This window comes from Ochotona curzoniae, unplaced genomic scaffold (assembly GCF_017591425.1).
Source record: "Ochotona curzoniae isolate NIBS_2020 unplaced genomic scaffold, NIBS_Ocur_1.0 contig_1014, whole genome shotgun sequence".
Lineage (NCBI taxonomy): Eukaryota > Metazoa > Chordata > Mammalia > Lagomorpha > Ochotonidae > Ochotona > Ochotona curzoniae.
The window spans coordinates 7063378-7089867 of NW_024464920.1; the positions used below are offsets into that span (position 1 = coordinate 7063378).

At 45.8% G+C, this 26490-nt stretch overlaps 1 protein-coding gene across 2 annotated transcripts in view; it reads right to left on the reverse strand.

The window, feature by feature from the left end:
* Positions 1–8747: 8747 nt before the first annotated feature.
* Positions 8748–26490, reverse strand: part of APAF1 (apoptotic peptidase activating factor 1) — a 97982-nt gene continuing 80239 nt past the window's right edge. For both annotated transcript variants that reach the window (XM_040980319.1, XM_040980311.1), the window contains 5 exons: positions 21052–21171; positions 20643–20768; positions 17085–17210; positions 14743–14889; positions 8748–10880 (listed from right to left, as the gene is read on the reverse strand). In XM_040980319.1, coding sequence (XP_040836253.1) covers positions 10734–10880; positions 14743–14889; positions 17085–17210; positions 20643–20768; positions 21052–21171 — 666 coding nt within the window. In that variant the 3' untranslated portion in view covers positions 8748–10733. The remainder of the gene's footprint in view (positions 10881–14742; positions 14890–17084; positions 17211–20642; positions 20769–21051; positions 21172–26490) is intronic.

A 26490-nucleotide genomic window follows, 5' to 3' on the forward strand; every position in this document is an offset into this window, starting at 1 on the left:
TCAAAGATTTTGGCCATTTTCCACTGCTTTCACCAGCACATTAGCATGGAGCTGGATTGGAAGTGGGGCAACCATGACTTGAACTAGTGCCCATATGGGAGGCCAGCACTTCAGACAGAAGCTTAACCTACGCTGTGGCGTCAGCCCCACAAATAGGTCTTTATTATTTTTTTTTATGTGGGGGGCGGTAATTTGGTATGGCAGTTACAACTCTGATTATAACACCTATGTCCCATATCAGAGTGGATCTGACTGCTGACCGCAGCTTAGGGTCAAGGGTCAAGTACCTGGGTTCCTGCCACCCGAGACCGGAAGGCATGCTCGGCTCCTGGCTATTTCCAGCCCCCATTCATCCCAATAGCTGCATGCAACTGGGGAGTCATGGGCTCACTCACTCGCTTTTTCACTTCTCAAACATTCTTAAAATTGTAGGCAAAATATAACTCACGAGTGGATTCAAAGTGGTCCATCACTCATTTGTCCACTCTGACAGGCTGAGTATTCCTTGTCTGAAATGTTTGGAACCAGAAGTGTTCCAAATTTTATATATTTTAGAACATTAACAGAATACTGGCTGAGGATCTTTAATTCAAAAACAAACAACAACAACAAAAACTGAAGTGTAAAATTTTCCAAAAGTCAAAACTTCTTGAGCAATAACTTTTGGATTTCAGAACATTTCAGGGTTTGGGTTTTTGGGCTCGGGATGCTCAGACCATAGCAGCTTTTCTGGCTGTCTGATATTTCAGAGTCCCAGTAGCCTCACAGTTACTGACCAGCAGAGGAGCTCTGTGCGTGTGGCTGCGGTGAAGGGTAGGGGAACCTGACCCGGGCAACAGGGATAGACGCTGAATTTCTATTGTACACCAGCTTGGTTTAGGAGAGAGTGTCAGGAGTTGGCTCCAAGGATGAGGAGCAAAGACCGAATGAGGATGTTCTGAAGCAGGGGTTGAGGTTTCCCTCGAGTTAGAGGAACCTCGGGGATAGAAAGGCAGCTCCAAGACCTGCTGCTACCATCCTTCACAAGGTGGCTTCTATCCTTAGGATCAGCTCATCATAGAATGCCTCAAGAGCACCATCCTGGACATTTACACTCCAGGAAAAAAGAGTAAGGACAGAAGAGCAGGTTTGCCCAACTAACAGACACCTTTATACCATTTTGTTTAAAAGGCGAAGAGAGCCGGAGATGTTCCATTTGCTGGCTCACTGCCTAAATGCCTAACAGGAGCCATGGAAGAGGCAAAGCCAAGAGTCTTGAATTCAAGTGGAGTCTCCCACACAGCTGGCAGAGACCCAAAGAGTTGGGCCAACACTGCTGCCTACCAGGGTGTGCAGTAACAGTAAGCTATAATCAGAAGCAGAATCATTAATCCTACCCAAATGCTCTGCAAGGGGATGTGGGGGCGTTCCCAGCAGCCTCCTACCCACGGTGTCAGACACCTACCCCAAGGAAACATTACAGGAGTTTTCTTAGGATCTCCACCTTGGAACTTCTGCTGATAGCTCAGTAAGCAGCTCCTAGCTCCCTGGCTAGCAGGCTGGAGAATACAGCCACTGCTATTATTAGTTTTAGCTGAGCAAAACTGCAGCACCACCTCGGAGGGGTTAGTGAGGTCAAGGGAGAGACTGGATAGTGTAAGTCACGGTGAGTATCACCTGCAAGCACACACAGGTGATGGAGAAAACAGGGACTGCGGGAGGGACTGCTGTGATCCCGGCAGAGCTGCTGCATAAATTAGCCTCCAGATCCTCCAAGAAGAGTCCCCCACCCCCGTCGTGTAAATGTGCACACCTGTGCTGTCCAAAACCCCTGGGAATGTCACAGGCAGAGCAGGTGTAGACGAGCACACTGCATACACACACTGCACAGTGCCTTCAACTGCGATCCGAGAGGGAACGGCAACAGTCTGGCTGGCATTCCCTCACAGAGCAGAGGGCACCAGCTCTCAGCCCCCACTACACATGCGCAGCACTTGGAGAACCTTAAAACTTCTAATGTCTGGGTTCCCGCTCCAGACAGTCTGAATTAACTGGCTGGGTGGGGAGGAGAGGGTGCGGTTCTAAGTATGCTAGGTCACAACACAGTATGGGAAGATCGCTTGTTGGTGCCAAAGTCCTACGGAGCCCCTGACAGGCCGGGCAGCCCACACAATGTCGCACACCAGAGACTCCCTAGGAAACAGACTCCCAAGGAGACTAGATCCTGCAACCAGGCTTTGAGCGTAAGACCCGCTCAACATGTCTAAGCCAATGGCCCAGTTCCTCTCGCTGCACGCGTAACCTGCAGAGAGCACAGCTGGGGACAGCTCAGGAGAAAGCAGTAACAGCTTTCCCAAGTTCTGCCTCCCTCCAAGTCAACAGCCAACAGGTGAGGGAAGAAAGATGTCCCGACAGAGGTGTGCGCCAAGAAGTAGATCACGGAGACCTGGCAAACAGGAACGGCGAGCAGAATCATGGTCTTTACTGACACTCCATCAGATGGTTACCATTTTTTCCCAAGCATCACAAAGGCTGTGCTAAGAGACCGTTTCACACATGAGGCGAGTGAGGCTCTGGGGGCTTGCACCTTGTCCAATGGAAGCTCTCGAAGGAACGGGCTTCTACAGGGGGAAAGCACTGGTAGGGCTGTCAGCTCTCTCCATCATCACAGCTAGCAGCAGGTGGGGCAGCAGCCACGCCCTGGCAATTTCAACCCATCCCTCAACCTCTGCCTTCCATGTGGCTCCAATCAGAACGGCCTCGGTTTCTCGCAAAGAGCACTCACCATGGGCACAGGACGAGCTCATTAAATAACTAAAAAGAGACGCCCCGCCCCTCGGGAGCACAAGAGCTTGGCACTGATGCGTCCACCCTGACACAAGTGAATGCGTAAAATGAACAAGGAATGACATGCGCAACTGTAATTATGCTCTGGGGTCCCACGGCCAAGACCTTCAATGAGGGGCTCCAGGCAGTGCTACTCAGTGGAGGCAGATTCAGATGTGCTGAAACTCCAGCTCCTGGGTTAACATTACAGTGAAAAAGTTAAACCTTGGGCCCAGCATGGTAGCCTAGCAGCTTAAGTCCTAGCCTTGCATGTGCCAGGATCCCATATGGGCACCAGTTCTAATCCCGGAGACCCCACTTCCCATCCAGCTCCCTGCTTGTGGCCTGGGAAAGTAGTCAAAGTAAAGCACAAAGCCTTGGGACCCTGCACCTGTGTGGGAGACTCGGAAGAGGCTCCAGGATCCTGGCACAGTTCCGGCCATTGCGGCCACTTGGGGAGTGAATCAATGGATGGAAAATCTTCCTTTCTGTCTTTCCTCCTCTCTATATATCAGACCTTGTGATAAAAATAAATAAATATTTTTTTAAAAAGCCATGGCCTGCAACACCAGCATTGCATATGGGCATCTGCTTGAATCGCAGATGCTCCACTTCCAATCCAGTTCGCTTTAATGTACCAAGAAGGCAGCAGAGGACAGCTCAAGTCTGGGGTTCCAGGCTCCTGGTTTTAACCTGTTGGCCCAGTTCTGGCCATCGTGGCCAAGGGGGGGGGGGCAGTGAACCAGTGAACAGAAGATTTGTGTCTCCCTCTAAGTCAAAATTACACATCTGAAACAGCTTTACTGCTTGTCTGTGGAGACCTCATAATTTCCTTCACCTGTTCCCACACCTTGAGAGGACAGGAAGGGGGACGGAGAGGCGCAGCAAGTATTTGGTGTAAACACTACTTTGGATGCCTGTAAACCAGGTTGGAGTCCCCCCCTTCTGTCTCCGATACTGTTTCTTGCAAATAGTGCACACGACACGGGAAGGCAGCAGGTCAGGGCTGAAGCCACAGCGGAACCAGGCTGAGTTCTGGGGTCCTGGCTTCAGCCTGACCCCGACATGGCTGCCGGGGGTGTTTCAGGAGTGAACATGATGCAGATAATGAAAGTAAACTTCTAACCCAGGTTCTTTTCTCCCAGAGATAAACACACTAAACAGAAACTAATACAGCAATGGAATTTACTTAGCAGTGAGGTAATAAACATATATCCACACATGAGTGTAGGCCACCGCTCACAAAGAAATACTCAAAATAAGAGAAAAACCTAAAAAACAGTACCTCTGAGTGACAGTGGAAGAAGTCGCTCCGAGAAGGTCCGTGGACGGCAGCAAAGGAGGGCAGTTCCTCTAAGGAGGCTCCGTGGTAGACAAACCCTTCTCTGCCACAGGCTACCTCTTCTTATAAGGAACGGGGCAGGTCCTCCCGCCCTCCTGCGGCGCGCACACAAACAGGGTGGAGCCTGAGCATGCTCCCTGGACCTGCGCGAGGCAGGTGCATCCTGGGAAAGTGGCGTACCAAATCGACAGTAAAAGAGATAGCAGCGTGGTGGTGTGGCAAGCTAATCTCCACCCGTGGTGCTGGCACCCGACATAAAAGCCACTTCAGGTCCCAGGTGTGCCACTTTCAATCCAGCTCCCTGCATATGACCCGGGAGAGCAGCAGAGAGAGGATGGCCCAAAGCCTTGGGACCTTACACCTACGTGAAAGACCTGGAAGAAGCTCCTAGCTTCGCTGCAACTCAATTATGGCCGTTGTGGCCAGCTGGGGACTGAATCAGTGCATGGAAGATCTTTTCTTTCCTCTCTGGGAATCTGCCCCATTCAAATTAAAAAAAAAAAAAAAAAAAGAGGATCTTGAGAGTGACAGAGATAGCACCACTTTCAGGGATTAAGAGTGCCAGGTCACCTAAACTACCCGGCCAGACACACCGTATCAAACCAGTAGATGGAAAATTCATCTGTCACTCTGCCTTCTGCGTAGATGAAAACAGGCATGTGAAAAACAAAACAGGAGCTTATTCTTCCTCCTAAACAAGATTTATTATGTCTTGGATAATTCACAGGGGAGGGCAATAAAATCAAGGTGAAGGGTTTACAATCGCTAATTAAAGGTAAATCAAAACAGATCTCTAAAACCCACCACCTAAGCTAATGCGCGAGCTTTACCAGCTGCTGAGAAACCCAAGTCTTGTGACCCCCAGCGTGGGGTCAGTTCATCCTCCATAAACCCCAATGTATTGTGTTTCAAAAATGGCTGACAAGTGTACTTCTGGCTCAGTCTACTTACAGCTCTCTGTATAAAGAGATTCAGACTTAAATTCTAGCCCTGGCTTTGTCACTGGTAAGCTGCTCTTCCTGTAAAAACTGGATGTCCTGTTTGCAACCTGCTCAACTCCGGTCAAGAGTCGGGCAGTGCTTAAATGGATGGCCAATACCTGCTAAAGTACAGGGCAGGCATGTGGCACAGCAGTTAAGACACTGCCTGGGATAGCAACATTCCATGTCGGAGAGCCCGGGTTTGAGTCCCGGCTCAGCTTATTGTTAGCGCATACCCTGATGTGTAGCTGGGTTTCTGGCATCCACGTGACAGATCGGGACTAAGCTGCAGGATCCTGGCTTCAGCCTGGCCCAGTCCTGGTTGTTGGAGGCACTTGGGGGCTGGTGGGGAAATCAATCTGTGAATGGAAAAATCTTGGTCGGTCTTTCAAAAAAAGAAAAACAAACAGATTTAAATACTGGAATGAATGCTCCTGAGCGCCTTCCCCGGCTGCTCACAACACTCATGTTCGCACAGGGAGCAGTAGTCACTCACCTGCCAAGCTCCACAGCTGGATCACTGCTCGGACACCACACCGTGACTCAAGCCTAGAGGATGCTCTGCACATTCATATTCTACTCCTGGGTGATGGAAAAAGCGGTGGCAGATTTCCTATTCATTTCTGTGTAAGTTGTATTCCCAGTTCTGAAGGTCTGACCTCATAAATTTATAGTGAACATTAGCAACTCATTTTCCTGAATCACAACTGAAATGAAAATTCCTCCAGCTTCAGTCTTCTCACATAATCTGGCTCAGAAGCGAGTCACTGACGCCAGATGACTTCAAAGGCCTGGTCTCTGCTGAGTCCCGTATTTGATCTACTTCTTCCACCTCTTCCATGTGAACACACACGGTAATTCCTCTGTAGTTAAACCCATAGCCCAAGAGCAACTGATGCTCTAATTCAGGCATTTTAATAACTGCATAGCATATTCGTAGTCCTAAGGGGAGGGGTTATGAGCAAGGAATCTATTCCAGTGACAATCTTCAGAGACTCTGACTTATCAGAAAATCATTTTCTGCTTCTCTAAAGGCCAGTAAGTAAATTATAATATAAAATGCTTGTTGAATAATAGACAGCCATGCTTGCTGACTTAAACACCCCAGGGACTTGCTTATTCACTTCACATAATTTAGTAGCAAACCTCTTTTATTCAAATAAAGTTTTACTTTCCACTAATAATGCTTCACAGCACAATGCCAAACTAAACAGGGAAAATATAAAAAATCCTGATGACACACTACATCTGACTTTGATAGCCCTGTGACATCCCCACGGGGGGGGTGGATACAGAGTGTGCTGTGACCATTTGGACACATAGGACGTTCAGTCAGTAACTATTTATTAAGGTTCTAACTGCATGTCAGCCTCCATTAGACTCTGGCATAAAAGGCATCTGGCTTTCAAGGGGCTTGCCATCTAGTGGGAGAATCTAAGAAGCAAACACACAAAGCCACTACAGAGAAACGGCGCTACTACAAGACGGCAGCTTTTCAGTGTTGTCTCAAATACTCATATATAGAAAACATGCGGAGTTGGAGGGAAAGAAGCTGAGGGGGCAGGAGGGCAGTAGTGAGACAGAGCAAGTCTACACAGAGCCACAGAAGAGCACAAGGTAGGTGCAGGTTTTAGTACCAAGAGGTTCACACTTGATCCAAGGCTACAAAGAGTGAAGCAGAGGAGCAGCAGGGACATGGAGCGAGAATCAGACCAAGGCAAGTTCCCTGAGCACTTCGCTGCTGCAGTGAGGGAAATACTCCATAGGCATCACTGTATCACATCCACAAAACCCCGAGGAGGAAGCGGAGCTCGCTGTGCAGGGAACTCCTGAGAGCTCGCTGTTTTCTCACGATCTATTGTCCTCTTCCCTGCCAACAAGTGAAACCATTAACTCATCGCTTTGTCTGTTCTTCAAAATAATGACTGGTACTTGTTCATGGCAAACAGGGTAGATGGGTAGTTAGACAAACTCACACAGGAATCTCTCCAAGCCCACACCCACTGTGCTCACTGCACTTACCACACTAAACTGCTACTTTTCGCTTCTGCTGGTCCTTCTTGTTACTAACTTCTGGATTGCCCTGGACTCATTCCTGGGGCCCCCTGCCTTTCTGTCTACACTCACTTCTTCATTGACTCATCTAGTCATGTGAGATCAAGCACCAACAATTCATTGGTGGCACTCAGGTTTCTATTTTCAGCATGGACTTTTCCCATGGCCTCCAAACCCTTTTACCCAACCATCCACTCAACATCTCCATTTGGATTCCTAATGGGCATCTCAAATTATGCCATCTGAAAAATCTACTCCTTTCATGGCAGTTTTCATCACAAGTTGCTGGTAACTATTCTTCCAGCTGTTCAACCCAAAACCTGGACATCAGTCTTATCTCTCTCACAAGCTTTATCACATCCAAAGGCAAGATTAACGTCTATCATCAACACATCCAGAATCCAACTTGTCACAACTCTGCCCACCTTCATTTTGCCCAGATTGTTGCAAAAGCTTTTCATGCTCCCCTCCAATTGATTCTCAGTGTCACAGTGACTTAGATACAGCCCGTGTGAACTGCTTAGCACCTGAGTCCACTTCTCAAACTCCTACCCGGCTCCCTCATCCCAGCATCAAAGCCAAAGTCCTTCCAGGGGCCTAGAAGACAGCCCCTACTGAGGTCTCTATTGTCTCTCACCTATTATCTTTCCCTTCCTCACTCTTGCCCAGCAGCACCAGCCCCTCCCATCCTAAAGTCTACGTGCTCGCCGTACGCCTACGTGCTCACTGTACGTCTACGTGCTCACGGTACGTCTACGTGCTCACCGTACACTTGCAGGGAAACAAACTCCAGAGACCATGCCATCCAAAGCTGTGACCTTCCCTCTATCTACACTGCCTAACGCACTACAGTTCTTACTGTTCCGGTGCACAGGTCTTTGCTCAGCCCTGTATCCACAGAACCTATGGTAACGCCAGTAACATGAGGGACCTCAGTAAGTATTTACTGAATGAATAAACGCATTCTCAGTTTTACAGAACCTTCTCCATGCCTGTCTCAGCAACCGGGCACCACACAGGGGCAACACTCAGACTTTTTTTTTTTAAGATTTATTTTTTTTTTATTGGAAAGTCAAATTTACAGAGAGAAGGAGAGACAGAAAGATCTTCGGTCTGCAGGTTCACTCCCCAGATGGCCACAACAGCCAGAGCTGAGCCGATCCAAAGCCGGGAACCAGGAGCTTCTTTCAGGTCTCCCACGTGGGTGCAGGGTCCCAAGGTTTTGGCCCGTCCTCCACTGCTTTCCCAACCACAAGCGGGGAGCTGGATGGGAAGTGGAGCAGCCTGGACACAAACTGGCACTCATGTGGGATCCCGGCACATGCAAGGTGAGGACTTTACCCACTAGGCTACTGTGCCAGACCCAACACTCAGACATTTTTCAAAGAATTCAATTAACAGATAGCTGATACAGTACAGATAAAGAGTTATCATTTTTCCACCTTCTAATGAATAATTAACAACCAGAGTCTGAAACAATCCAAAAACTATTTTTCAAAAACTTTACAAATTTTATTTTTATAAAAATTTGGTCAATTCATGTTTTAAAATGTATATGAAGGCAAAAACAAGTCTATACATAGAATATAAAACTTTTTTCAAAACATACAAGACACATACATGTAAAAAAAATCTAATGTAATTTCTCTTAAGAAAAAGTAAACTAAAGAAAATGCCACAAAACAACAATTCTCTTCTGACTGAGCCCATAAGCGATCATGAAACCTGCAGCTCCATCATATGAAGCACCTCTTCTTTCTTTTTTACCTTCTTTTTCTGCTCATCGTTCTTTTGAAGACATGGGCCAATCAATCAAGGCTTTTTAAAAGCTGACACATGTTAAACTTTGACCAACATGTGGCTTTTAATTCTGAAAGTCACTATTTTATACTTTCAGCTACAGACGAGTCCCTAAGCACTGTATACACATTAAGATATAATCTGGGTAGACTACACAGAATCTAACTACTTAGAAAAATTTTCAAAAATTAAGATTTGCATTGATCACATTTTATTCGGCCACAGTTAAGTTCCTCTGCTTACTACTTAAAAAACCCTTAATAATGTAAACGGTTTTATTCACTGTATTTATGGTTCCCTCAAATGCTACAACAGGATTATCTAATCTAAAATACATTAGGTAAACAAAAAAAAAACAAACAAAAAACCCTGATCTCCAGCTTGGTGGCTGACTGCTCATCTGTTAACAGGCCCCACGGACAGAAAGAGGCTCACTGCTTATGCACCAATATCACCGACCCTCATTTAGGAATCCTCACTGCGGGAACATGAATCTTTCTTATGAAAGTCACATCATTGCCACTGTCCTTACTTTATCTCCATCGCCCGTAAAATACATTTCAGGTGAACTGTCTAGATTTCAGTTTCACTTAAAGTTTCTAATCAGGAGGTCAAAAACAGCTCATTTTTGATGTTGACAAGTTGGGGGGGTCCTGTTTTTGTTTTGTTTTTTTAGTGTCAAAAAGTGTCTTTCCTGATTAACCTTGGAAGGAATAGGGGGAGAAAAATAGAAAAAAGTCAAGGAAGACACAGAGAGAGAAGGGAAACCAGCCAGTTGAAGGTCAAGGGCAGCACCCTCCAGTCACAGCGACCCTGGAGCTAAACCAAAAAACCAGAGAATTCCCAGAGATTCACTGAGAACAGCAATGACAATGCCATTCATCTGAAAGGAAGTAGGATTACAAGAAAAGTATCTTACTATTTCATATTTTTATAAAAATGCCATTACAACTTACGGCTACAACTGGCTCTCCCCATACGAGCCACAAAATTTTCATTTACTAACATTTAATTATGGAGCAACTGCTTTAAAAAAAAAAAAAAGTGAGGGTTAGGACAGTCAAGTCTCTCAGGTAAGAAATCCAGTAGATAGAACAGAGAGCAGGACGGGCTCCAGGTCAGAGACTGGCAGCAAGAGCCCGCTGAGGGCATGGGCCTGCCATCAGCCAGTGAGACCCACTCTAACACTTGATTTCTGCTCCACAGAAAGACCTACTAAAATCTAAGACTCATTTACTGAGTCGATTAGAGGAAATGTTGCAGACTGTGCACACAGATACAGTATTCTTAAAACAAGTAGCTTAGGGAGTGCAAATAAACTCCCAAGATTGTATCGGGAGTAGAGCCCACATACGTGAGGTCTGAGCTCCGACAGCACGTCACCGTGGCCCTGAGGCACAGCCTGCTTTATAACACTGTTAGAATACAGACTGCACTCCGATGATTTCATAAATTATATCAACCAATTTGAGTGCATTAAGACTTTTACCAATAGTACATAACAAGGTATGTATTTACATTTTCATTTGCATCTCTAGGACAAAACTGAATGATAATGATCATGAAAAACAAGATTAAAGGTGTCCATCTGGGAAAATGTGTATTAATATCATTCATACAACAAACATTTTTGTAATAAATGCAACACTGCAAAACAATTCACAGATCTGTAAAAAGCTGATTAAAGCTTCACTACAATTTTTTCTAATTCAAAAATTAAAGAGTTCAACTTACATTAATGCTTACCTATTTTACTCTAAAACCTGTAAAACGTATAAAATACCAAGATTATCAACAGTCACATATGTTTTGAAGTCAGGAGACACGTGTATCTTCTTAAGATTGGTTCCATTTGTATAGAAGGTCTGTAAGGATTCCCCAGTGACAACATTCCACCACTGTGGAGAGAAAAACAGCATTCTCATCAGATGGTAATTGCAGTGCAGGACCATTTGTAATACAAGCAAGATCCTCTGCTCTGTCACCGTCCCTCTCCCAAACTAAGCAAAGAGCAGGAAAGAAAGATTGAGGATTAATGCCAAACATGATCAACCTGATCAGCCTTTCCCAGTCCACTTTGCAGATTGCCTTGCAGTTACATCAACACCTCACAGCAAAGCGTGAAGAAACGTGCAGGCTGCCCGAGAGCAGCAGACACAGAGCTGTCCGTCAGGGCAGGGACAGAACACATGCCTTTCCCTGGGGAAGGGACTGAAGATTGCCCTGCCAGCCCCTGCACGCAATACCCCATTTCAAACAAAGACTGGTATTCTGACAGACTATTCGTTATATGAACTGTGGGATACGAAGTTCCAGCTACCAAATACTACCTTTCATCAGGAGTGATCCGAGACCCTGTGACCAAATTTCTTTATCAAATAGTCTGTATATTTACCTACTAAGTAAACACTGAACAACTCAGTGTAGCAAGTGCACTGGCAAGTTTTCATTTCTCTTCCATTCATAGAGTTCACTACAATTTTAACAGCGTTTGTATTCTTAGAACAACTGGAGACTGTGAAGTCTTTCTGTGTCTCACCCAGCGAGCACCAGAGACAATGTACCTGAATACGTTCTGAAAACAACTCGGGACACCAAGATTCTGAGCATGCTCAGCCCGGTTACAGAGCCTCTCACCTTTGCGTCCATGGCAGTGCCCAAACTGCTGCCTTGCTCGCACAGCGTGCTTGTCGACTCATGTTCCCTGTTAATAACAGCAACTGGCAAAGCATCGCCTGATTTCAGTAAACCAACATTAACCTGAACTTCCCAGAAATGTAATCAGGTCTGCAGGGGACACACTCCACCCACCTGAGAAACCCTTTAGTAACCCTTTAGTTGTCAGTCACTAAGCCTCTGGGAGATCATCCAGTCCTACCACCTTATTCTACAAATGAGGTAACTGAGAGGAGGAAGGCCCTGTCACCCAAGATGACACTGCTGGCAGGTGGCAGAGGAAGGACAACTCCTGACTTCCTAATCCAGTGCTGCTCCTTTTCCCTACACCAGTCACTGTCTAAATATGGACTCCAAGCTAATGATACTGTGAAAGCAGCTGAAAGAGACGACTCCCAGGGCAGTGAATCTGTTCTTTATGGCACTATACCGGTAACACATGCAGTGACAAATCTGTCCCAACCTATAAAATGTCGAACACCAAGAATGAACATCAGTGTAAACGGGGGTCTTCCGGTGGTATGATGTGCCAGTGAAGGCCCATTGCTTATAGTCAGTGGACACTTCTCCCAGAGAGGGAGACACTAGGAGACTGTATGTGCTGGGGCCATGCCCATTTCACAGAGAGGTTAAGCAACTTATGTAAGATCACAAAGCAAGTGACTGTCCAAGCCAGGACCTCCATTGTCCATGCAGTGACCTCCAGCAGTCTCCTTGCTGTCACCCCCAACTGCCTCCCAGTGATGACCCAGTGATGACTCAGTCCCCTCCGCCACCAGGCAGTCTGTATTCCAAGTCATCTTTTTCCTTCACAGGCATGAAATACTGTGACTTTGTTATCCCAACAGTATGTACTCTGTGACATTCCATAGAGAAGCAACTAACCTGTACTTTTTTTTCTCACTTTTAACAGTAACAATTTTGAAAGTTAAGAATGTTCTGGCTCCTGGAGTCCCACTTTTGTCTACAGGCATTCCATTTACACAGCTTAGAGTCTAAAGTAAATAGACTCAAAAGGCCTCTTTCCTTAACCACTACAGCAGCTGTTCTTTTTCTTTATTTTTTTTTTTTTTGACTTTTAATTTGCTCTGTACTTTTGGATAGTCTCATTAACAGGCTGGGTCAATGCAGGCTGGGCTAAAACATAATTAGTTTAACCAGGCAAGCAATCAAACCAGAAAGCAAAAGCAGCCTGATCCTCACTTCCACATACAGACTAAATACAGAGGCTTTCGGTTCTCTCACCCTAAGGACACAGGCACAACATACAAAGGTCCATTCTGCTGCTTCATTCCCAGGTTCTCCAAGACAGAAATTCTGCTCACTGAACTTTACAGCAACTTCAGAGCTAGACACAATGCCCTGACAGCACTGTACAGGGCCCAGTGATATGACATGGCTTCTGCAAGTTTGCTGTCAAAGCTGAGCAGTTACATTTTTTTGGCAGATCATATAGCTGAGGATGTCAGCCCAGAACAAACACGGCAGTGTGACTTCCCCAGGCACCGTTCCTCTTTACAATGGAGTGAGTGATATATCAAGATCCTCTCAAACTAAATAAAGCAGCACATTTAAAAAAAAAAGTAAAGTTACCTACACAGTCTCTCTGTGAGATGGTTCATTCCAATCCCCTGTTTACAGTCTTAGTATTTTCAGTAGGCAGCCACAGGACTGGGGCTGGCACCCACAGCCAGCTAAGCTTAGGCCTGAGGCGATCTTTATGAGCACCGATTCCAGTCTTGGCACCTCCACTATCCATCACACTCCCTGTGAACGGTCAGGGCAAGCAGCAGGGGATGGCTCCCATCCTTGGGCCCCTGTACCCACACGGGAGACCCAGAAGAATTTCCTGGATCCTGGCTTAACATTGGCCCAGCTCCAGTACTGTGGCCATTTGGGGAGTGAACCAGCAGATGGAAGATCTCTATGTCCAGGTAACTACGCCTTTCAAATTAAAAAATGAGCAATATTCAATTGATTGGGATGATACACTTTCGGCTGTACCTTCAGACCAGAAACTGTTTCCCCATGAAACTGATGAACTTATCTGCACAATAAGATGCTGGACTCTATGTTTTGTAGATGCTTGCAAGGAAAAAAAATCTCAACTGAATTTGATCTGTGGTAATGAAACAAGATGGAAGAATCCACCATGGGGGGGGGGGAGCAGGTTTTGGGGAGGGGAGGGGGGAATCCAAGTGCCTGTAAAACTGTGTCTCATGATGCAATGTAATAAAAATTAATTAATTAATTTAAAAAAATGAGCAATAGCTTAAAAAAAGAAAGGAAGCAAAAGTATCATGACATCTTAATTCAGGATGTATTTTCAATTAAAAAGCTTCCTACACCTTTGATAAACAAACACTATTCAAAACACACCTCTGGAGAAGCCCCTTCCATATAAAGCTTTGTCCGGGTCAAACAGGCCCTTTATTCTCCTTTGCGCCTCCAGGACCTCCACAGTGCCTCACCCCTCCTACCCCTCAGGGGTTTTCCTTATCTACCCTCTGCTTTAAGACACTGAAGGGCAGGACCAAACCTTAAGCAGAGAAATATCTAGGCCAAGTGCTACTGCCAAGTGCAGCCCAACCCAGGGGTAACTACTAGATACAACCAGATACAACCGCAGCACTCCACACCCTCAGCCTTGGCCTTAGCTGTCACCGCTCAGTCTGCCTACGTAAGCCAGCTAGAGAAAACAGAGGAAGACAACCTGGGCTTGACTCTGATAAAGCCACCATTTCCAGGAAATCCATCTCCTTAACTGCAACCAAGGATAATAAAATTTAAGCCTCACAAAAGTGGTAGGATGAAGAAAATGAAGCCTTTTGTCATTGTAAAGCAATATTCTGCTATTATGTCATAATACACAAATATGCTGTTTTACATCATTTCAAACACAATAGGTAACAATGTCTAGTCATTCTGATCAGCGAAGCTTTGTATGGGCAGAGTGAGAGCTCTGGATGAGAGCACCTTAAACATCACCACGAAAGCTGCTCTGCAACAAGGGAGAAACAGTGCGGGAAGCCTGGAGAGGAGAGAGGCTGTTCTTTGCTTTCAAAGTCTTTGAGGAACTCTTACCTTTAGATATCCTCCAGCAGAGACAAGCATTTTGCTATCTGGAGAAAAGCAAATGTCGGTCACCCAGCCTCCATGGGTGGCAGCGCCCTCTTCTCCTGGAATGGGTGCACACAGGTGAAGCAGCTCTCCACTGGAGACATTCCATATCTACATCAACACGACACAGCACATCATTAGCCAGGGAGTCGGTTCTGTGGCACTGCATGTTAGACCTCGTTCAGCAGTGCCAGCATCTGGTGCAGGCGCCAGTTCAAGTCTCAGATGCTCTACTTCTAATGGCCTGGGAAAGCAGTGTAGGATGGCCCAAGTGCTAGGGCCTCCAGAAAAAGCTCCTAGCTCCTGGCTCCTGGCTCCAAACCAGCCCAGCTCCAGCCTCTGTGGTCATCTGGGGGAATGAACCATGGGGGAAGATCTCTGTCTCTCTTGCCCTCTTTCTCTCCATCTTTCTGTCTCCCTCTCTTTCTCTCTCTGTTGTAATTCTGCTTTTCAAATAAAAATAAATCTTAAAAAAAAAAAGGAGTATTAGCCAGAGGCCTCTCTAGTATGAACTAGATCAACATGCCTTCTGGAAATATTTAGCCTTCTTAAAAATAAAGGGGTGGGCCATCACTGTGGCCTGGGACTCTGACATCCCATGACCATCCCACCGTTCCCTGCTAATGAAAGCAGTGGAAGATGGTTCAGAGGCTTGGCCCCTGCACCCAAGTGAAGGGCTCTGATGAAGCTCCTGGCTCCTAGCTCTGGCCCCAGCCACTGCAGCCATTTAGAAAGTGAAAACAGTGAATGCAACATTTTTCTCTAACTCTGCTTTCAAATAAATAAGTCTTTAAAACAAAAAGAAGGGCCCAGGAGCATGGCCTAGCAGCTAAAGTCCTCACCTTGAACACGTCGGGATCCCATATGGGCGCCGGTTCTAATCCTGGCAGCCCCGCTTCCCATCCAGCTCCCTGCTTGTGGCCTGGGAAAGCAGTCGAGGATGGCCCAAAGCCTTGGGACCCTGCACCCATGTGGGATACCCAGAAGAAGTTCCTGATTTCTGGCTTGGGATCGGCATAGCATCGGCTGTTGCGCTCACTCAGGGAGTGAATCAACGGACAGAAGATCTTCCTCTCTGTCTCTCCTCCTCTTTGTATATCTGACTTTCCAACAAATAAATAAATATTTTTAAAAAATAAACAAAAAGAAAACTTAATGGAAAAACTCATAGACTTCAATTAGACAACTAGCCAATACAACAACTTTCCTGCATTTTATATAATCAGATAGAAAAAAAAGTTTTAAATGTACCAAAGAAAATTTCTTAATTAACACCCAATATTTTATAAGTGAAAACTGTTTTCTGTTTCTGAAAAATGAAGCACCGCCTCACAGCCAGGAGGAATCCTTTTAGGCGAGCGCCAGCCACTGGGTGGAGACAGCACTGGGGCGGAGGGCGCAGCAAGGCTGGCGATCCAGGCCTCGAGCAGGCTGCCCTGGAGAAGCTACCTGCTAAAGCTCTGATTCCTGCAAACTGCATTCTCCCCCACTCTCCGCATCATATGCCTCTTCCTTCAGTTTTAAATCTCCCTTTGTTTAAGGAAAAACAAAAACAAAAACAAAAACAAAAAAACCGGGCTCATATACACTGGATAACAAAGCCACCCCCCAGTGGCCAGCCTCGATCCCCTCAACCAACTGTCCAGTTCATCTAATGCCACAAGTCCCACTGATGCCTCTCCCTTGATTGCTGAGCTTTCAAACACAATACTGTCCATATTGCACAGTGTTTCCACACAAACACAACAGTATTCCACGCACAACAGGGTAACAAAAGTGGGCCTATTGTGTGGATGCTACCCCAACAAAGCCCTTCGGTGCCCACCCAGTAGTGCACACCTGAGGGCCTGTACTGTCTAAATAACAAAGGCCCAAAGAGGACTGCAAAAAAAATAAATCACACCATAACAACTGACTGATGAATATAGCACAAGAGAGATTTTCTTCTTTCAATTCTGAAAACAAAATTTATAATTCATTTAAAACCTAAACAATCATTTACAAATTATTTTCTTCAAATTCTGCCACTAAAAACAACCTTTGGTTGAATTCCAAGAATTAAGATGAATAGTTCTTAAACAGCAGACAATTCAACTACAAATGACTGGGGCATCTGCCTCACACATGTGTGGGAAGTGCCCCCTCTACCGGGAAATTTCTTGGGCAGTCAGGTGTGGCTGGGGACGCGACGTGCACGGGAACACAGGCACACGTCATCCAGCCACACGCCGGGGCCTCCCAGTCCCACCAACAAGGGTCCCCAGGGAGGTGAGGGCAGTGCCATGCTCTCACGTCCAGCAACTCACCCTGATTTCCCCCTTGTCATCTCCTGTCGCCAGCAGGGAGCTGTCCGCGGAAAAGGCAGAGCAGCGCACGCAGTCACTGTGGCCCCTCAATTCCTGAAGAGGGGTAAGGAGTTCAAAACTCCAAATCTGGAAGGCAATCAGGGTTGCTTGTGGGTAGAAAATCTCCTCAAACGAAGCCTCTAAGCCCTGCCTTCACTGTTACTTAGTGCTGAAATCAGCCACACGGAAGTTCTGGCTGTCAGTATAGAAACTTCCACAAATGTCCAAATTCCAACTGGTAACCTTGTTAATTTTTCTGATTTTCTCATTAATTACTCAAGTTAAATTTGGATCAATAACCAAAGCCACAGCTTTCTCATCTTTAGTTAGAGAAGGAAGAACACAGAACCAGTTAACAGAATCTGTGGAGAGAAGACATGACTGTGACCCTGGCTCGTCTACACCATTCCTGGTAACCCAAGACAATCCACGGGCTTTTCTAGCTTTGGTTTTTACATCTGTAAAACAGGAACATTACTACCTGTGGCATGAAGACTGAATCAGATGGAACAAATGAAATCCCTCGTGTAACACTGAGCACATGGCAAGTGCCCTTAAAGGCTATACAGTCAAATGCCGTCCATTTCCTTCCGATCCCCTCTCACACTCTTGTCATCACAATCTAACACCACACACTGAAAAATACTATGTCCCAAATACTGTCACCTAAAGACTAGTGGCACACAGACAAACCAGACACAGCACCTCTTCTTCAAAACAAAATCTACGGGCCAGTGTGATGGCTCAATTGGCTAATCCTCCACCTGCAAGCAGCAGTATCCCATATGGGTGCCACTTCGTGCCACAGCTGCTCCGCTTCCCATCCAGCTCCCTGCTTGTGGCCTGGGAAAGCCGTTGAGGACGACCCAAAACCCTGGGACCCTGCACCCACATGGAAGACCTGGAAGAGGCTCCTAGCTCCTGGCTTCAGATCAGCTCAGCTCCAACTATGACAGCCATTTTGTAAGTGAACCAGCAGATGGAAGATCTTTCTCTCTGTCTCTCCTCTCCATAAATGTGATCTGCCTTTCCAATAAAAATAAACAAACCTTTTCTTAAAATAAATAAATAGAAGTTTAAGAGCTGACACTGCAACACAGCAAGTCACCAGCTGCGGTGCTGGCGTTTCCTGTGGACAATGGCTGGAGTCTCAGCGCTCGCACTTCCGATCCAGCTTTGTGCTACTGGGAGCACAGTGGAGCTCTCACACGCTCACACACTCACAGGCTCACAGGCTCACAGGCTCACAGGCTCACACGTTCACACGCTCACAGGCTCACACGTTCACATGCTCACACACTCGCAGGCTCACACACTCACAGGCTCACACGCTCACAGGCTCACAGGCTCACACGCTCACAGGCTCACACGCTCGCACGCTCACAGGCTCACACGTTCACACGCTCACAGGCTCACTCGTTCACATGCTCACACATTCACAGGCTCACAGGCTCACAGGCTCACACGCTCACAGGCTCACACGTTCACATGCTCACACACTCACACGCTCACAGGCTCACAGGCTCACACGCTCACAGGCTCAGACGTTCACACACTCACAGGCTCACAGTCTCACAGGCTCACAGGATCACACGCTCACAGGCTCACACACTCACACGCTCACAGGCTCAGATGTTCACACACTCACAGGCTCACAGTCTCACAGTCTCACAGGCTCACAGGCTCACACGCTCACACGCTCACACACGCACACGCTCGCAGGCTCACACACTCGCAGGCTCACACGCTCACAGGCTCACACGCTCACAGGCTCACAGGCTCACACACTCACAGGCTCAGACGTTCACACGCTCACATGCTCACACGCGGAAGACTCCTAAGAAGAGCCCGACTCCTGGCTGTGGGCTCGCCCAGACTGGGCGACTGAGGCCACCTGGGGAGCAAATCAATGGAAGGACAAGTCTCTCTCTACCTTTCTCTATAATTCTGTGTCTCAAGTAAAATAAATAAATCTTTTTTAAATGAACAAAAATCAACCAGAATATATACTTTCAGCAGAAAGAAAGTTCAAGAAGAGCCAGTGAATAACCGTATGAAGTTAAGTGTTCTAGCAGACATGAATAAAATGTAACCAGAACATTGAAGGTAGAGCAGCTGTAACTCTATAATGAAGCCAGCAAAGGCTTCATTCAAAATCTGGGTGTAGAATGATGAGTTATGAAGCTTCAGGGTTAAAAGGGAGTATGAGGTCGTATCTAAACACAGTTACAACACCCACAAAACCACGGAGGCAGAAACAGCTGGCGGAGAGGAAGCAACACAGCAGCAAAGAGATGGTGATGATTAAGGAGCCAACCGAAAAATGCCCAGGGGACGGGCTGCAGCAGGGGTCAGGCAGCAGCACAGGACAGGCTGAAGGAGGCGCAGGCCGGGGCGGACTGAGGACCGTGCTGCAGTGAAGGAGAGTGACGTCTCAGCGTCTCTAACACACTGAAGGAACAGTGTCCCCCACAACTCCAGAGTCTGCGCGGGAACCTGAACAGACAGTGGTCTCAGTAACAAAGGTGGAGAAAAGGAAGGCAATGGGGCACTCAACGTTCTCAGCACGGCCGAACAATCGCAGGAATGTGATATTCATAAAAATCCACTCTGGATGTTTAATATAAAATTTCTTCCAATGATTTTAATTGCCTATGATACACAATACAGACTCCATTTGGAGAACTCAGAAGTCTTCAATGTCATCCATTTAATCTATCTGAAACAACTAAAAGCCACTGAGAGTCCATGATGACTCAACGGACTAATCCTCTACCTGCAAGCACCAGCATTCCATGTGAGCACCAGTTCGTGCCCTGGTTGCTCCACTTCCAATTCAGCTCCCTGCTTACACTCTGGGAAAGCAGAGGAGGGTGGCCCAATGCCTTGGGACCCTGCACCTGTGTGGGAGACCCTGAAGAAGTTCCTGGTTCCAGGCTTCAGATCGGCTCAGCCATTTGGGGAGTGAACCAGTGGATGAAGATCTCTCTCTGACACCCCTTCTCTCTGCAAATATGCCTTTCCAATAAAATTAAATAATTTTTTAAAGATTTTTTTTTAATTGGAAAGTCAGATATACAGAGAAGAGGAGAAACAGAAAGACCCTCCATCAACTGATTCACTCCCCAAGCAGCTGCAACAGCCAAAGCTGAGCAGATTTGAAGCCAGGATCCAGGATCTTCTTCTGGGTCTCCCACACAGGTGCAGGGTCCCAAGGCCTTGGACTGTCCTCAACTGCCTTCCTAGGCCAGAAGCAGGGAGCTGAATGGGAAGCGGAGCTGTCAGGATTAGAACTGGTACCCATATGGGATCCTGGGGCATGCAAGGGAAGGACTTCAGCCACTAGGCTACCTCACCAGACCCAAAAATAATTAATCTTTAAAAAAGAATGCCAATGAGCATCTTCCAAACACAAAACAAGACACAGACAAGTATGAATTATTACTATCCTGTTTTATATATCATTTGAACTGATACAAGTAACATTAAATTTTATGCAGACATTTAAGACTGACCTACCTTTGCAGTCTTGTCAGCCGAGGTAGAAGAAAACTTGGCAGTATCGGAAGAAACAGCACAAGAGAGCACTGTAGCCTGGTGGCAGACAAAGTCTTTCTCTATTTTTCCAGTAATAATATTCCATACCTTTAAAAAATGTTAAAATGTTAAAATTTCCATTTCACAGAAAGAACATAAAGAGTTATCAGACACATCTGTAAAAGAACTCCAGCACACTGACCATTCTGATGTCTTCAAGCACCTTTTCGTATAAATGCTGACTAACACGACAGAGGTGATCACAGCAGAAAACAGGCTTTACCTCTAGTTAATTACTAACATTCATGTCCTTTTGGTTGCCACAACATAATCACTGCAGGATCAGAACACTTTTCAAATACTTTTTAACAAGACGAATGCTTCACATTACCTTAACTGTTCCATCAAACGACCAAGAAAGCAGTCTCGACTTTCTCAGGAGCCTGAAGTCTGTCACGGCTTCCTGATGGGCTTGTAGGAAGACATACTCCTCCGACTGCCGATTCCACACCTGAACACAGAAATGGGCCTGCTAGCACCTTCCCAACAACACTCCAGCGGCAGCTCAGCGAGTGCGCACTCACCTGAGGTCTCTTACCCACGCTCATCGCAAGAAAACAACAAAGAGGAACAAGGAAGAAAATGTATCCACAATTACAAAGAGGAAAGCTGGAGTTAATTAAGAGGCAAAATATTTTCCAGCTAAACAAATTTCTTCTTTTTTTTTTTTTGGTTGCTTGGAGAACAGTTAATTACCAGGACATACAGGAAAGCAACAATATGCCAGTGAGCTCACCATCTGATTAAATTTTCCAGAGAAAATTATCCCAATTACATGTCACAGATTTCTGAACCTATAAGCTGGTTAGGCCTGCAGATTCTGGCTCCGAGAAAGGCAACCCTATTGCCTGGAAAGGTCAGTTGACCAAAGCAATTTAAAACCAGGTGACGACATTTCTAAGCTCCTAAGATCTGTGCTACTCCACTCTAACGCAGTCCTCAAAATGACAGGTGCCAGAGCCATGCTGTTGCACATTAAGCTTTCACCTTAGGTGCTGGCATCCCCAGGGGCACCAGTTCCTATTCTGGCTGTTCACTTCTGATTCCACTCCTCACTGCTGGCCTGGGAAAGCGGCAGAGGATAGACCCAATCCTTGGGCCCCTGCATCTACATGGGAGGCCCGGAGGAAGCTCTAGGCTCCTGCCTTTGGATCAGCTCAGCTCTGCACATTGTGACCATTTGGGGAATGAACCGGTGGATAGACTAACCTCTCTGTTAAAGAATTTCTTATAACCAGGATCTATAAAAAACAAAAAGAAAGAAAAAGCCTAAGAAACTCAACAACAAAATAATCCAGTTAAGAATTAGAAAAGGACATGGACAGCCATTTTTCAAAGGTTGAAATTCAAATGGTCAACAGACATGAAAAACTGCTCGGGCTCACTAACCATCGGGGACATGCAAATAAAAACCTCAATGAGGTCTCACCTCATCCCACTTAGATGACTCTCACAGAGAAGTCAGAAAACAATGAACGCTGGGGAGGATATGGGGAGGGAGTACCCTAATCCACCGCAGGTGGGAATGTAAGTGTTACAACTGTTACTGACAACAGTATGGAGACTCCTCAGACACAAGAAAACAGATCTACCAACGAATGACCCAGCCGTCTCACGCCTGGGAATTTACCCAAATGAAATGAAGTCAGCATATGAGAGTTTTGTGTGCCCTCATGCTTATTGTAGTTCAATTCTCAATAGCTAAGATTTGGAATCAACCCAGATGCAACTGATGACTGGATAAAGAAAATGTGACATATACACACTATGAGCTGCTTGGCCAAAAAAAAAAAGAAATCTTTGTCTTTTCCAACTAAATGGATCCAACTCCAAACCACTATGCTTGGGGAAATAAGCCAGTGCCCCAAAGACCAGCACCATGTTTCCCAAGGTCCGCGATAGCTAACACACAGACGACAAGAAAATGTAACCCATGTGGATGAGACAGGCATCCTGGGAAGTGGCTGTGCATGGACAGCCTCTGTCTGCACTCGTGAGAAACAACAGGCCGTTTTTTTCCTACTTGTTATGTGTTGCTATCCAATGGTTTGTGAAGCCTGTGATCGTAAAGTGAAGTGAAAATATATCAGTGTAAAATTAGGGGGGGAAAAACAGGAACAAAGAAGGAAGCGGGAAGGTGGCAAATGCAGGCAGGAGGGAAAGCAGGATGGGGAGAAGTACCGCCACACTCCTAAATCTGTATTGTGAAACATATAAATAACTAAAACAAATTCAGTTACTTCATCAACACATCTGTAATTAGATTTCCTAATTCTTGACTTTAACTTATTTAACAAATATTTAGCATCAATATGTGACAAACATACATCAAACAAAAATCTAGCATAAGAAATCCTAAATCTAGCAGAGAATGATGTCCATTACAAAAATATATCCTATAAGAAGATATTAACAACTGTGGGGCTGGCACTGTGGCTCAACAGGCTAATCCTTCTCCAACACCAGCATCTAACAGGGATGCCAATTAGTGCCTCAGCCACGCCACTTGTATTTTTTAAAGATTTATTTTTATTTTTACTGGAAAGCCAGATATACAGAGAGGAGGAGAGACAGAGAGGAAGATCTTCCATCCGATGATTCATTTCCCATGGGGCTATAATGGTCAGAGCTACACCAAACCGAAGCCAGGAATCAGGAGCCTCTTCCAGGTCTCCCACGTGGGTGCAGGGTCCCAAGGCTTTGGGCCATCCTACACTGCTTTCCCAGGTCACAAGCAGGGAGCTGGATGGGAAGCAGGGCTGCTGGGACACCACTGCCCATAGGGATCTCGGCATGTGCAAGGCAAGGACCACCACGCTGGGACAAGGATGCTCCACTTGTAATTCAGCTCCCTGCCTATGGCCTGGGAAAGTGCTCCTGGCTCCTGACTTTAGATCAACTCAGCTCTGGCCATTGTTGTCAAATGAGAGTGAAACAGCAGATGGCAAATCTCTGTCTCTCCTCTTTGTAAAACTCTGTCTTTCCAAGAAATATAAATACATCCTTTTAAAGAAAATATTAACAATAAAGAAACAATTTGGGAGAACTCGAAAAAGTAATTCCATAGGGAAGATTTGATGGAGACAGTGCATTGAAAGTGCTTGTGGAATGGGTTAAAAGTATGAATCATTAACAAGAAGGGCAACTGAACAAAGTAAATGAACTCTGGTGTTAAAAGAACAGGAATGAGGGCCTGGCATGCTAGCCTAAAGCCTAAAGTCCTCGCCTTGCACATGCCAGGATCCCATATGAGCTCCAGTTCTAATCCCAGCAGCTCCACTTCCCATCCAGCTCTCTGCCTGTGGCCTGGGAAAGCAGTCCAGGATGGCCCAAAGCCTTGGGACCCTGCACTCACATGGGAGACCCGGAAGAGGCTCCTGGCTCCTGGCTCCTGGCTCTAGGTCAGCTGAGTTCCAGCTGTTGCAGTCACTTGGGGAGTGAATCAACGGAGGGAAGATCTTCCTCTCTGTATATCTGACTTTCCAAAAAAAAACAGGAATGAGAAAAATGGGAAAGGACCACAGGGACCCAGCTCAGGGTTCAACCTGACTTGAAAACAGGATATGCAGAAGGAATGATAGAGCAAAAAGGCTGGGATGGTATGTAGAGAAACATCCCCAAAAGCCCAAAGACAGGCTCAGAAAGCATCAAAAGATACAGAAAAGTTGGCCCCCACCACAGATATGCACATGAGTGATATTCTGGGTCTAGCTTTTGATTTGCAAAGATTGAACAGAACTGTCTGTAAGTCTTTTCCCATCAGGGCTGAAGCAAAACTGTACTAGAAATGACATCTCTTACTGCCCTCTCTTCATTCTTTAAGCAACACCTTCCGCAGCCACCCTATCACAGCCAGGTTCTAGGATCTCTCTTCATCTGAGTGTTCACTCACAGAAGCAGGACATGAGAAGTATAGCACCTTATATGCAAGAAAGGGTTAGGAATTAGAGGAATTCTGAAGAGAATGTATTAGAATTTCAGTATTTTAAAAGCCTAACAAGATATGCTGGGGGACAGAAGAAGGCACAGGGGCTTTTCTGGCTCCTCCAATCACACCAAAAACGTTTCTGTGTGTCTAACATAACACACTAGACAATTTCCCCGAGGAACGTTCTGGCTCCCCCTCCCGCTTCCCAGGCCTTAGTGGGCTGTAAATCAGTGCCTACCTCTGATAGCTCTTCCAGGCTGATACACATTTCCTGTCTAATCTGTGCCCAACTTAGTGTTCACACTTTTAAAAAGAAAAAAAAAAAAAGATCTACTTTTATTTGAAAGGCAAAGTCACAGAGAGAAGCAGAGACAGAAAGAAATTCTCTGTACAGTGGTCCACTCCACAACTGGCCACAACAGCTAGAGCTGAGCCCATCTGAAGCTAGGAGCTTTTCCCCAGCCTCCCACAGGAGTGCAGGGTTCCAGGGCCTGCGCCATCTTCCACTGCTCCCCGAGCCCATCAGCAGGAGGCTGGATCAGAAGTGAAGCAGCCGTAGCACAAACCAGCGCGCAAGTGGGATGCCAGCACCAAAGGCGAAGGTTGAATGTGCTGCACCGCAGGGCCAGCCCCACGGTGTTCACTCTTACTGCTGCACTGCACGTCAAAAAGACAGCCCTCCCGAGCAAATGACAACTAGTCAAGGATATGAAGAATAGCCTTCACAGTTTTTGTTACGGAAGCTCTCTGACAAGGCACCAAGAGTAATACATTTATTGTGTGGACTCAGGCATACTGTGCTAATTAATTACTTTTAGATAGTAGTTAAACTTTCACCTGCATTCAGCAACTGTATCAAGGCTGAGTCTGAAGATACCTCTACCATTTTTTAAACATGGATTTTTGAAATTTTTTCTATAGAGTATACATATTTTTTTAGTTATGCAATAAAATTTACATTTAATGTTAAAGAGAGATCTTATACTAGTAAGGACAAATAAAGTCATATATAGTGGCTCAGCGGGAATGCCACTATATATGCGCTTTATTTACATAAAGGGAAAGAATCAAAAACTAAGGGAATTCTCAGTTTTCATAAGTCTATAATTATAATTTTGGCAACAGCTTCAGTTCAACAAAGGTTTATTGAACTCCTACCACATTCCAGATACGGGGGATACAAATGTGAGTGTTTCAAGCTTTCATTTAGTCATTTATTAAAAACATCAAAGGGGCTGGCGTTAAGAGTAAAGCCACTGAATGTGGTGCTGGCATCCCATACAGGCGATGGTTCATGCACTTAGCTGCTCCACTTCCGCTCCAGCTCCCCTAGTGACCTGTGGATAGCACCAGAGGATGGTGCAAGTGCCCCGCCCCCTGCCACCTGTGTGGGAGAGCAGCAGGAAGTGCCTGGCTTCAGTTCACTAGGAGGGCTGGCTATCCAGGGAGCACACCAGCAGATGGAGGATCCCGCGGTATCTGCCTCTTTCTCTAACTCTTACCTCCAAATAAATACATAGCTTTTTTAAAAATTTAAAAACTAAAACAAAATCCAACCAGTCATTTCTTGGAACTATCTACCTACCAGGAGTTGAATCACATGAATCATTAAAATACTATAAATGTAAAAAAATATATATATTGAACAGGACACATGCCAAAAAAAACCTTAACTTGTACTTTTAAAAGCAATGTAATTCTTATTCTAAAGTTATTTCAAGAAATTATCTCTCTCTGACTGAGAACATTTGAAATCATCAGGCAGGTCATAAAACCTTATGAATTGAATTTGTGACAGAAGATTATACAGTATATAAGATATCAAAAGAGTTTCATTAGATA